The following is a 13270-nucleotide window of genomic DNA, read 5'->3' as shown; positions in this document are numbered from 1 at the left end:
CTTCTGCCCTGAAGAATCACTAATATTTTGGTCCAGCTCATTTAAACTGCAAACACAGCCTTCTAAACTTTGGCCTGTGTCCTGTGTCTAGAACAGGAGCCGGTTAGATGGTTTTGGTGTCTCCCTCTCTGTTACTCAAGAAAGCAGGTAATGAGGGGGAAAACAAAGCTACAGTCAACTTCACACTTCCCAGATGATAATCAGTTGTCCAGAGACTTTCCTATTTCTTGCTTTTAGCCAGATTTATAAACTCTTACCCCCCTTTCCTCTTGCAGAAAGGGAAAGCACTGGCTTCACAGCATCTTTGGTTCATTGCTAAGTCTTCCTTTGAAGAGACGAACTTATGTCTGAAGTGAAGATACTCTGGCTTCAAGTGTTCCTATGGATCTATGAACATTTTCATTAAAAAGGACTACATCATAGAGATGCATTGAGCCTATAAAGCCTTTACCTGCTGCAGGCAAGTATTTATCAGTGGCCTCTCTTTGTTATGCAGCTAGTTTTCTCTCCACGATGTACAGAGGGAACTCACTTCATTTGGGGTTGTTGTTGGGTTTGGTTTGGTTTGGTTTGGTTTTGTGTGGGGTTTTGGGGAGCTGGGTGTGTTTTTTTAACGATGGGGGTTTGCAGTGAGTGGTTCAGAACTTTTCGGCCTGGAGGAGCAGCCCGTGGTCACAGCACGGAACAGCATATTGGGTTAAAATGCAGCTGGCTTGAGGACAGAGAGAATGAAAGCCCAGTACCTACAAGGTAAGCTCCATCGCCAGTGCAGTGTATTTCTGGCGACAGGACACAAGGGAGAGAAGAAACAAGTTCCCACCTTTCCTCTTCTGTTTCCCACTCGTCTGTGCAGAGCGGGATCTGCAGCCCCCAGGAAGCTCTCACTCTTTGCTTGCCGTCCTGCTTCCCCTGGCTGCTCTGGGCGAGCCGTTTGACTTTCTCATGTTGCCACAAACTGGTCACAAGTTAATGTTCCATAAAAGCACTCCCTTTTTTTCAACTCATTTCACTCTGACACGCTCTGAAAGCAAGAAGAGGGAAAGGCATCGTGCAGTGCTTCGACATCCCTGCATTTGCTGTGACCAGTGCAGGGAAGTATTTGCAGATACCGGATGTAGCAACTTACCTGGGATAGGAAGGCAAACGTGTAGCTCTACAAAATGAGTTCACGTGTGCGCCTACGCAAGTCTTTTGAGATACAAATGCTGCTAAACACGCTTAGCCAGAGAACACAAGATGGCTGGAAAAAAGTAATGTCTGAAGTCCTCGCTCTGTGAACATAAACCACAAGCAGCTCCGGATTTTTGGAGCCATGAGGAATAAACCCCAGCTAAGCAGAAGTGGGGGATCCTAGAAGATAACCAGGGATGCACCTAAGGTCCTCAATCTACTACTCTCTGCCAGATTTTTTGTGGACATGGATGTTGTTGCCTTCTTGGGGGTTTTTATACTTCAGTTACACTGGCAAGGCATACGATTCACTCATTTTTCATTCTGGCTCACTCCATACTGTTATCTAGCTTGAATTTAATGGAGAGTTTTTTTCTTCCCAGTCTTCTGAAGCACCTTATTTTTATTACTTCTTCTGAAATATGCATATTTCCTAGAAATGTCCATCCTAATTGCAGTTTAATTCTGTAATTTGTTCCTTTAATTCACATCAAAAGCTGAATGTCAGTCAACCACCAAGGAATTGTCAGGAGCAAATCTAACTTCTGAAGATAAAACAACCGTCAGAAAATAACACCCCGTACACGTTAGAACAAATGTGTAGTCGCATTTTATTTAATCAATTAAAATCTACCTTAAAAACACAAGATCAGATTTGGTAACCCAGTACATTGGATTAGAGAAAGCTTCAAGCTTTGAAGCGCAAGCCAGAGTCACAGTCTCAAGTGAGAGTTTCAGAGGCCAAAGCAATATGCTGGAACAAAGTGGTATCTTCAGGCGGAGGCATGCTCCTTGCACCACTAGCGTGGTTTCGGGTGCACTGTCAGTTACTAGCGTGGTTTCGGGTTTCTTAGCTGTCAGTGACAAGAAGCTTTTGTATTTGTTTTATAGTTGAGTTTGTTGCATCGCTTACCTAGGCCCTGGATTAATGGAGAAAACAGGCAAGCTAAAGCACTCGCCTGTCCACTTACTACCAACAGACAATTTACATTGTGGTCAAGCTAGCTTTATTTAAATGAGGTTCAGACAAGAATTAACTTTACGTATTATTAACAGCTTCGGAGCTACTAACATAAGAATCAGGATTACACAGGTCATGCTGTTGTTATTTCGTTTTACCTGCTGCAGTTACTGCAATATGGCTTAATGTACATTTGTACAAATTCGGCCAAGTTTGCACTTGTGAGGTGTTACTAAGAGCACTATTAACTTGCAAGCCAACTTAAACCTGTGGAAACCAACCGAGGTTGTTGGAATTGCCCAAAGCTCGGGGGGAAGGCTGCGGCTGACGGTGGACAGAGATAGACTGGATTGTTTGACACCACGCTGCTCGGCTTTAAATATTTGTAGAATTCGCTCTGAGGTAAGGAAAAATCTTTGGATGCTTCCACGCAAGGCAGCACCAGGTGGTGCGATCACACCAGTGCAATCAGTCACACTGCTTGCTGGAGGTGCAGCCTCCAGGAGAGGCAAGCACCTGCCATAACAAGAGCATTTGTACGCTAGGAGTTGGTTTCAAAATAAATTACTATACAGGTAGGATAGCAAGCTGTTCTTCAACTCGATGGGCATCGGTTTCACAAAGTGCCATCTGGAACCTTCACTTCAGAAATCAGAGCTGAAAGTACGGACTGGTACCCCGTGTTTGATTTTAATGTAAACGAGAAGAGAGAGGACCAACTCCTGTTGGGGACAGACATCCCAGGGCTCTCGCTCTTGGGACTTCTTTCCATCTCTCCATCCCCCTGCTCATTCTGGTCTACAGCTGTTGTCAGTCCAACCCACCTTACGTGAAGGTTTTGAGGAGCTCAGCACCCCTAAGGTCTCATCAGCTTATTGCAATCCAAGGTAGAATTCACCACCAAGCCCTCACCCTCCTTCCTACTCCCCCTTCAGTGAAGAGAGGCAATTGATAGGAGCGGGGAGGATGCCAGGAAAGAAATGCTGGGGTGGAAAGAGGCTCAGGCAGGGGCTGGGAAAGGAGGAAGCTTGTGCGCGGGAAGGGTGTTAGATGGCGTAGGTGTGGGGAAAGGCTGGGGGTCGGGTGGGGCAGGGACCAGAAAGGAGCAGACTCTGGAATGAGAGCGGGGCGAGCTGAGGGTTGCGGTACCACTGGCGTTCCTACAGGAGCAAGACAACGGGGAAGCGTCAGTGTGGAGGGTTCTCAGGAACCGGGCAGGCCTGCGAGTGGAAGTGACTGGCAGACCTGACACAGGTCAGGGCTCTCCTTTTGTCCTTAGCATTATCATAGTTCCACATTAAAATCAGAGTGGGGGTTAGGATATACACATAAATATTCAAAGCAAGACAGCCAAGTTTTTGAGAGCTTTTACAAGGGGAAAATCCTGGAACAATAAATAGGAAACTACACATTATCAACTTCCGCTCCAATGCTATCCATTTCCTCTCCAGGCTACTCTACAAACTCCTTTCAGGGTACGCCTAAATAGTACAGAAGTATCATAGCTTTATATTAAAATCAGAACTGGGTTTAAGACATACATATAAATATTCAACACATAACAGTCCAGTCCTGAGACCTGAAGTCTGGAACAACAAAAGAAGGGTATTCTCAATCTCCTTTCAAGCTACACTCTGGAAGGAATTTCTGACTAAATCAGGCCCGCACAAAACCAACGGAAGGATGGATAGAGATACCTGAATGGGACCGAAATGCAGCAATCTTGAGCATCTTGCTCAAGGATTTGTGCGTGATCCAGTTCCTGCAGTTTGCTAAGGGCACGTCTGCTACTTGGCCAGAAGTCTCGTGCGTTCTCGTCAGTCAGCCCTCCTCTTCCCCCTGACACACAAGACGAGCGGCATCTACAGCCACTCGTAGGTCAAATCAAGGCAGCTACGGAAGATGGGAGGGGGGTAAGGGAGACTGCAGAAAGAAGGGAGGGAGATTCAGCGATGAGTGAAGGCATTCAAGGAGATGGGACAGACAGGACACGCATTCAGTGACGGGACGGTAATAACCGTGGCACAAAATTTCAGTGGTCTGTCCATTCACTCCGTCGGGCATCTCCAGTCTAAATGGTCTATTTTGGGCAGAGGCAAATGACCTTTGAATGGAACACATGGGTGGATATAGCCAACATTAAAGGCATTGTTTTTTTAATAAAAATGACAAAAAAGGTGAGGTCTTCAGAAGAGCAGATGTTAACATCCAAGAACAAAGGGTAGTGAATAAAGCTCCTGGTTCTCTTGCAGGATTGTCAGCTGTTCTCTAGGACTGGCATCTCTCAAATGCCCCATGGATGCTTAGCACATCTGAAAGAAAAGACCACAGTAAATAAAAAAGCTTTATTAATGACAACTTACTCTCTCAAGAATATCTTCTTTTCCCAAGCAGTTCTCAAGGACAGACAGAAAGGCCTCGTGCCTTAGTCAAGCAATACAGTAAATATCTTAAGGAGAGACTGTACCTTCCTGAGTCAGATTTCCATGAAATGCAAAGAGCTTTGGTACATGAGGCACTCCACTTTTACCATGGAAGGCAACACTCACATCCTTTAGGATATTAAAAAGAGCTTCCTTAGAGAGGAAGCGTTTTTTGTGGATTAAATCAAATACATTAAACAGGTATCGGATGAGCGCGTATCTAGGAAAACTAGAAACTACGTTTTCTGCCTCCCAGAAGTATCACACTAAACTACAAGCCAAGTCAAAGCCATTAAAGTGAGGGTAGCTGTACAGAAAAGAAACAAGGTGTTCAGTAGCCAGAGAGAGAGGCGGTAAAACAAGAAGACAAAAAAAAACCCAATCCCACAACATCAAAAAATATCTGTGGCCTGTTGGTTAACCTGGGGAGCAGCTGCCTTTCCTCAGAATAAGAAAAAATTACAGACACAACAGTTTGAGAGACTCCAAAACTGTTTTGGAAAAAGAAAGACATTGCTGAGTGAAAATGCTACTCACATTCAAGGCCTCAGGAGCCACTGAGTTCCGACTTTGTGGACTCCCTTCTTGGCAACTATCATCCTCCCATGTCTGTGTTTTCCCATCTTCCATGGGTGGGTCGCGTTCTTCCTCACTTTCCCTGCGTGTTTGCTGACCTGTATGTTGGTCTGGGATTTCCATCATCGGCCCAACCTCTTTTCCCCTTAATTTTGGTGGGTAGATGTCTAGGGGGTCTTTGGTTGAATCTTCTGAAGTACTCAGTTCTAGTGTTGATTTCTGAAGCCTCGCACTCGCCCTCGAAACATCTTCAGGGCTAGTCACAATTGTTAAAGAATTCTGACTTGGTCCATCTTTCAGTATCTCTGAGGTCAACAGCACGTCTTTGGTTTTTTCTACAGCGGCATGAATTTCTGCAGACTCTGCTAAGGTAGAAGTTTTCACTGTTCCTGATTGCTGGAGCTCTTGTTCTTTACTCCGTACCTCTTCCTCTTTCACTGGAAGCTGAAGATCCACCTGCGCACTTCCCAGAAGTTCAGCTATATTTGTATCTGACGGGCTTTTCTCTATGGACTCAAGGCGCTGCTCTGACTCCAAGGCAGCTGACTCTTCTGTTTCTGCAAGTTTGTGAACAGCCGTCTGGATGGCGCTCAATACAATTTTTGTACTCTGGGACTCTATTGTCAAAGACTGAACAACATCCTTCTCAAATTCTGTGTAGGTGAGAGACAGACTGTCACTTGGAGGAATACCATTTTCTTCGGGTTGCCCTGTGCTCTGGGGCCTCTCTTGCCCCTCCGATATTCCATTCACAGAAGCAGGAGTTACTTGAGGCTCAGGTGCTTCTGCACTGCCAAGCTCTGCAGTCCCACAGCCTGAACAGGCAACAGTAGTAACCAGGACCTCACCAGAAGCCATTTGCCCTGGTGGGGTTGCCAAGGGCTCTACAGTTTCGACTGGCGTGTCTGCAGGCATTACAGTTTCTGCCATGACATGCTCTTCAATGCCTGCAGCCGCTACAGGCACAGGCACTTGCAGAGCCTCCAAGCTTTCCGCTTGTTGGAAGGCTGAGTCAGAGCCTTCCTCTTGCACAGCTAAAACCTCTTGCTGGACAGCAGTTGAACGTTCTTCACCTCTCATAGCTTCCCGTTTTCCAGATTCAAACGCTTCTTTGGCTCTGTCCGTCGATTGCTCATTTTTGTTCTCGTCTTTCTGAAAGCCTTGACAATTTGAAGATTCTACAAGTTCTTGTTCTTTTTCCACAGTCTCTTGTTCAAAGAAGTTGTTTCCTGCATCACATGTCGTACCACTAATGTCAGTGAGGACAGTGCTTCCATTTCCAGTGATATCCGAGCATGCTGATGCTAAACTAGATACAGTCTCCACTCCAGTCTCTGCGGGAGGCTCAGTGACGGCGGGATCACTCTCCAAGTGTGTTCCAGCTTCGAGCAGACCACCTTCCGTTTTGCCACCTTCGCTTTCATCCCTCTGGGAAGCAGTTTCCGTTGGTTTTGCTCTGCATTGTGCCTCTAGGATGGACACAGAATCTTTTGCTGGAATGTGCCTGCCAGCCCCATCCCTCACACTCTGCTCGGCATCTGCAGCTGCTTCTGAGCCAACTCTTTCTGATGGAAGGGCAGAAGCTTCTTCCTCATTCTGCAGTGGAACCTCAGTAACAGGGGCTTCTGTGCTCTTCACTCCAACGAGCACAGCATCGTCTTCCTCTTCCTCTCTCTGGGCAGGTGTGCTGCTAGGAACTCCTTTAGTGCAAGCTTGTTCGTCAAAGTCAGGAATTTCACCTTGTCTTTCAGATTGAACGGGGACCCCAGTGACAACTGCTTCTGTGCCCTCTGGTCCCACAGGGAGGGTTTTGCCTTCTCCTTCAAGCTGCACAGGCTCTTCAGCTGTAAGCCCCAAGGAAGTGGTTTCATCCCCTCTCTTGTCCTGCACCTGCAGAGAATTGCAACAGACCTGTCAAAAAGGGTACGAGCACGGAGTGACCAGGAATGTCCTGGGTGAAAAATCTTAGAAAGACGGAATGATTTGGGTTGGAAGGGACCTTAAAGATCACCTAGTTCCAAACCCCTGCTGTGGGCAGGGACATCTTCCATTAGAACAGGTTGCTCAAAGCCCCATCCAACCCGCCTGCGCATTTAAAGCTGGAGACAGCGGGGCCACTTCATTTCCTCCCTTTGCAGAGGTACCTCAGCTACAACCGTAGCTCTGCCGACAACTGAAGGGACCATCCGCTATGTCTGCTACCATATGGATCCCATCGGCACCTCAGGTGTTCACAGAGCACCTACAGTCACCTTGCGCTGTGCGGGAGCCCTACTGGCAGCTGTTCCGGCATCTTTGGATCCACGCACACCATCTCCCACTCCATCACTCTAGGGATCCCATCCACCTCGCTCTGCATGCAAGCCTCGGTGGCTGCTGCTTCTGGACATCCATGTGTGTGTGTGTGTCTCACTGGACACAAACTTTGGTCACGTCAGGCTGCACAAGGAACACCCTTGACAGCAATACTGCCACAAGCTGCTTCTAAATTTGGCATAATAGCTAACGCTTGCTGATTCTTCCTTTAGCAAATCAGCCTTTGTCTTATGTGTAATACTTACTGCAGTCTCTGCTTCTGGAACACACTCCTCCCTCGTCTCATCTGCTGTCAGCTCTGTTGCGGGCAGCTTCTCTTCTTCCGCAGGCTCCTGTTTTGCAGACGGCTCTTCCTTGGGTGTAACTGCTTGGGTGCTGTGAAAGTCTCTGGCCTGTGAGGAAGGTTCCTCTGCTGTCCTCTGCCCTTCACAGCTTTCTTCATGGTCTTCTACAGCTGCTTCCTCACGTGCCGGCCACTGCCTTTCATCTCTCAATACCTCTACGTTTTCACATCCTTCTGTGCTTCCTTTCATTGCAGCAGGCAGGTCACTTCTCCCTGAACCTTCCTGGAGAACACTCTCTTCAGCTCCGATTTCGCTCTGAATGCTCCCTGCACCTCCCTGGGGCTGGAGGCCATCCTCTTGGTGTGCTCCTTTTTCCAAGCACTGTTCCAGCAAAACACTTTCCTGGCCTACAACACTCCCATCTCTAGCATCATCTTTCACTTCTGACTCAATTCCTTGTACTCTTGCAAATAGAGTTGCACTCATGGTCCTTTCACTAACCAGCTCTTCTACCTCTGCTGACTTTACTCTCTCAGCAACTTCGTGAAGAACCTTTTGCATCTGTTTGTCTAATTCTTTCAAATTTTGTTCAGTGGCCTCTACTTCTTGGACAGGTGTCACTTCCTCTGTAGTATCTGGGGTTTCTAACAGCTGGGAAACAGCAGAAACCATCTCAGTCGTCTCCTCAGCAAGGGACACCTCCACTGGTTCTTCAGCGCAGGAAGCTTCTGCTGTCTCCTCCAGAGCTGTCACTGCCTCTGAGGTCAGCTCTAGCTCACTGGCTGTGCTGTCATCGCTGACCTCCTTTCTCGCCTCTGGCATTGCCTTTGCAGCTGACTCTGCTTCTTCCACAGTATCATCGGATTCCAGTGTTTTCTCAGTTTCCTTCTCTGCCTCTTCTTCTGCCTGCTCAATGCACTCTGTCAGAGCAGCAGATATCCAAGATGGTGACATTTCTTCAATACTGGTAACTGCCCTTTCCCCTTCCACAACAGTCACAGGAACTGCATGGACCAGCCCTTCCTGGCCTTGTTCCGTTCCTTGGATCTCCTCTAATTTTTCTGCTCCCTGTTGCTCTGAGACTCGTTCTCTCATCGCCTCAGCAGCTTCTGCTTGTGGGGCTTCCATCTTCTCCTGCTCTGCTGCTTCGTATTCAGAGAAAGGAACAACAGCTGGAATATCTGAATCTTCTTCAGTCGTTTCTGCCAGGCCTTCTCTTGCTTCTTTAGGAGCAGTTGGTTCTGGCTTTCCATCTGACTTCTTCTTCCTACGCCCAGGCAGACGTTTCCAAAATGGAATGCACAAGTCACCTTCTCCAGGCTCATCATCTGAGGAGGAATGCTCCAGGCTAGAGCCCACACCAGAGTCGCCATTTCTCTCTTCCATTCTGGTTTGGGACCTCCTTCTTGGAGTAACTAACCTTTTAAATGATTTCCACATTGAAAGACTTTCACCTTTGGATGGGCTTCCAGCTTGTTCTGGGGAAGAATTCCCTTGTCCTTCATTGCTCTCTGGAGAACTGCTAAGAATTGCATCTGTGGCCGTTTCTTTGCTCTGTCCAGGCTCTTCTACATTGGGGCTTTCCTGACCAAGCTCACGGCCAATGTCTTCATCAGATGCTGCTGCTGCTGCTGCTTTCCTGGCTCTTTTCTTTGAAGAACCTACGCAGAGAAAAGCTCGCCAGGGCACAGAGCTGTCAACCTTTCCTTTGGGCACGGCTGTGGCTTTCTCTGGTTTCTGCTCCATCCCATTTTCTTTCATTTCTCCCCGATTTTCATCAACCACAGCGTTTTCCGTTGCAGACACTGCAACGCTCTTTGTCTTAGCACTTTCAGAAGCTCTTCTGGCACGTTTCTTGGGAGTCACCATCTTTTTAAACAATGCCCAGGGCTTAACACTGTCTCTTTTTCGCTCCACATCTGAAAATGCAGCATCTTCATTTTCACTGACCTGCACGCCATCCACAGGCTGTTCCAAAGAAGGAATTTCAATCGTCTCCTCAGGAGAAGAAGCAGAACTCTCCCCCTTTTGTTCCTCTGGGCTGTCTGGGGAACCTGGTAAGTGCTGAATTGGGTCACCCGGTCCCCCTAACTTAGATTCTTCTCTTTTGCCTTTATGCTTCTTTCCAGAGAGTGTTTTGACTCCAACAACAAGCGCCACTGACCTTGGGGATAGAGGTTTCTCTGTCACCTCACTTGCTTTCTCTCCTTCAGATTTTTCTTCCTTTTTGCCAAGATCTTCTGAGACGTCCACCAGTTCCCTTTCTCGATCGCCTTCTTCAGCTTTTTTCTCCTTCGCACTTCCTTTAACAACTGCTGCTGCCACATCCTCTTCTTCTCCCTGCTCATCATGCTTGATTAGCTCTTCCTTCTCACTTGCTTCAACGCCCATGGCTGCCACAGCCTTTTTTGACTCCTGCTTTTCACCTTCACTTTGCTCCTTCTCATACGCTTCAATAGTTACTGTTGTCACGTTCCTCTCCCCCTCTTGCTTCTCCAACTCGGATTGTTCCTCCCTTTCACCAGTTTCAGTGGCAAATGTTGCCCCCTCCTTTTCTTGCTCCTCTTCTTTCGTAGGAGACTGCAGTTCCTCTTCTTTAGGCTTCCTAAAGCTCTTCTTTTTTCTAAATCCTGTCCATCCCTGAGTGAAAAATTTCCTTAACGGCGATGCAGTGTCAGTGGCTAAGGCAGCTGACTGAGAACAAATCTCATGTGCTTCGGGTCTTTTAGGAGGTTCGTCTTCTGTTTTTTCATTGTTCACTGGGTCTTTGGTGGGGTCTGCTGCAGAGAGTCCATCCTCAGGCATCGCCGTTTCTTCTGAGCTGCCTTCCTTTTGATCGGCAGCTCCTTCAGGGACTTGTGTTTCCTTTTTTACAGTAAGCAGCTGAACGGGTTCCGACTTCCCCGTCTTTTCCTTCTTCACTGTGAATCTGAACCCAACAAATTTAAAAAACTTTTTAAACCCCAGATCATGAGACGGTGGCTCAGACACGTGGTCTTCTGCGTCTTCTTCCAAAGACGGCGACTCTGTAGCTGCACGAGCATCCTCTTTCTCAGCACCTGCAGTGTCCTTGGTGCTCGAGTCAGAGGAACTTGTCTCCATAGTTCCGGTGTCTTCCTTCAAAGGTACACTGGAATGGTCTCTTTGTCCAGCTGTGTAAATAACGACAAAAACCCCCAGTTACTTTCTGTCTCAATGTAATGTTGTGTTATACCTTTATATAAATAGATGCAAGTGGGTTTTTTTTTCGTTTTTATCAAACTTTCCTGAACATAACTTTTTCTGTTATCTGTGTGCCTCTTGTAGGTGCTAATATGAATTTTTTGGAAGGACTAGTTCTTGGTCTAAGATTACTATAATTCCTTTCCTTCCTCATATCGTTGTACGGGTCTTTCTAAAGTTTATTTGCAAAGGCACCTTTCAAGCTTATACTCTCTCATTCTCCTTCCTTCTTTTGCAGGGGTTTTTTGGTCTTTTGTTTTCTCTTCCTTTAAGGGAAACTTATATGAGAAAACAAATATTATTTCTATCCCATTTTTACTCAAAGAATATACAGAACAATATCTCCAATTCTTCCTGAAGCAAAGCTCAGTATCCTTTCCATGCAGAGAGGGGCCTCTGAGGGGGTGGAGCGGGGGGGAACAAACCACCAAATAAACCCAAACCCCAAAATCCTGTGCTGACCCAAAAGGATGACTGAGAAAGAAAAGCTGACGTTACAGCTCTGTCCCAAGAGAACAGGAAGATGTGAAAATGCCCACGGGAAATTTCCCGCGTTTCTGAAAACCGGTAACCCCCAAAGCACTGACATTACAGCGTACTTGTTTTAAAGATCATGAATCTCGGGATTCTCCCATCCATCACATCACCACTATGGCCAGACAGAATCCTCATCTGCAGCAATTCCACATGGCTTAAAACGAAACACCTTGTTACTAGGCAAGCAGGTGAAATGCTGCCCTCCATCGCTCACAGGTCTGTGTCTGCGTTATCTCTTTCTTGAGCACCGCTTGAGTTTTCCCTTCAGGACACCAGCAACCACCCTCTCCGTCTTGCTGGGACAATTTCAGTAGGATTGCTCCCTCTGGCCGTGAGCTGCCTAAGTTCACAGACTGACCTATACATTAAAGCCCCTGAAATGCAGCACTTAAGAAGCCAGCACATGTCCAGCTTAGAGCACAAAATTGCCAGCTCCCCGTGCCCCAAGTAAGTGGCTTGGGAGGGAAAAAGCACAGAGGAACAAGGACACCGAGCCTTTAAGTTCTGCCATTGAAACACAAAAAGCGAGCAGGTAAAACTGCCCTTGCCTATAACGAGAATTGTAGGCATAACTGTGCGGTGAACATGCGTGATGATGAACAGGACAACACGTGAAGACAAAAATCCATGGCGCATTCGAGACCCCAAAAGACTCCTGGGCTTGGATACTGCCCGGATTTCAATGTAACATTATCCTTGAGCCTTGATTTAGTGCAACAGGTGAAAGTGCAAGGCCCTGAGGTGCAAGGCACTCTTCTCTCTGACCAACCTTGTTGGAACGCTAAGATGACAAAACACAAGAAATAATAACCAGTGTCAAACAGCAACCTCCCGGGAGAAGGCATGGCCCCTTTCTTGGAAGTTTACAGGTGCTGCTTCAATGCCCAAAGGCATGCAGGGGACAGCTTTCCATCGTACAGGCATCACTGAATTCCCCAGAGCGATTTACTTTTTGTTTAAAGATCCAGCTTTCCGTTGGCTCTAACTCTGCAGCGGGCCCTGCTTGGCCCGGGGGCTGCGCCAGAGGCCCCCTCCTGCCCAGACGCTCCCTCGATGCTGCTTGCCCGCGCCCCCTTTGGGAAGAACTCCGCCTCCAGAAGCGCCCAGACCAGGCGGTCTGGGGGAGGCTGAAACACGACTAAAGAGCAGCCGGCGGCGGAGCTGGAGAAGAAAAGAGGTACCTTTCAATAGCTGCCGCTCGGGGCTGACCAGGAGCGCTTCCCCTCAGAAGGAGCCGACGCCGAACGGGGTGGATTCCGCGGCGGCGCGGCTGGTCAGCCCCCGAGGTGCAGCCCCGGAGGAGGACGAGCGCAGGCTGTCGGGCAGCCCCGAACAGCGACGCCGGCCACAGCCTCTGTGCTGGCGTTCGACCGCCGGCGGGAGCCTCCCGTCCCGGCAGGAGCCGGCCCTTCCCGAGCGCCCTGCGACGGGGCGAAGCCTGCAAAGCGGGGAGGGCCGCCCGCCCGGCGGGGCAGGGCCTGCCGCCCAGCAGCAGCGCTTGCGGGACGGGAGGGGAAAGGGTCGCTCCCAGCGGGCGCTTGGCAGCCTTTGGGCTCCGGCAGGGGCGAGGGCGGCGGGCAGCGGCACTCACGGCTCGCCGGGACCGACGGGGGCTGCCGCCGCCTGCGGGGGTCGGGCGGGTCTGGCCCGCGGCAGCCCGGCGTCTCCGGGACAACGCGCGAGCTGTTGTTGTGTTGTTGTGACGTTGCCGCCGGCGGCGGGCGGCCGTTGGCGCCGTCCCCCCTCGGGCGGCTTTCCCGCCGCTGCCCGTGCGCCAGCCC

The 13270-nt window shown here is 48.8% G+C and overlaps 1 protein-coding gene across 1 annotated transcript; it reads right to left on the bottom strand.

The window, feature by feature from the left end:
- Positions 1–3177: 3177 nt before the first annotated feature.
- LOC147416007 (uncharacterized) lies at positions 3178–12334 on the bottom strand. The gene is made up of 4 exons (XM_086460425.1): positions 12259–12334; positions 7692–10882; positions 5092–7020; positions 3178–3291 (listed from the first exon to the last, which is right to left on the bottom strand). The coding sequence occupies exons 1-4, from the start codon at positions 12332–12334 to the stop codon at positions 3178–3180; spliced, it is 5310 nt and encodes a 1769-aa protein (XP_086316551.1).
- Between the last annotated feature and the right edge of the window lie 936 nt (positions 12335–13270).

This window comes from Leptosomus discolor, chromosome 2 (assembly GCF_034619465.1).
Source record: "Leptosomus discolor isolate bLepDis1 chromosome 2, bLepDis1.hap2, whole genome shotgun sequence".
NCBI lineage: Eukaryota > Metazoa > Chordata > Aves > Leptosomiformes > Leptosomidae > Leptosomus > Leptosomus discolor.
Note: the sequence above shows the minus strand (reverse complement) of the source record. Positions and strands in the feature narration are given on the sequence as shown.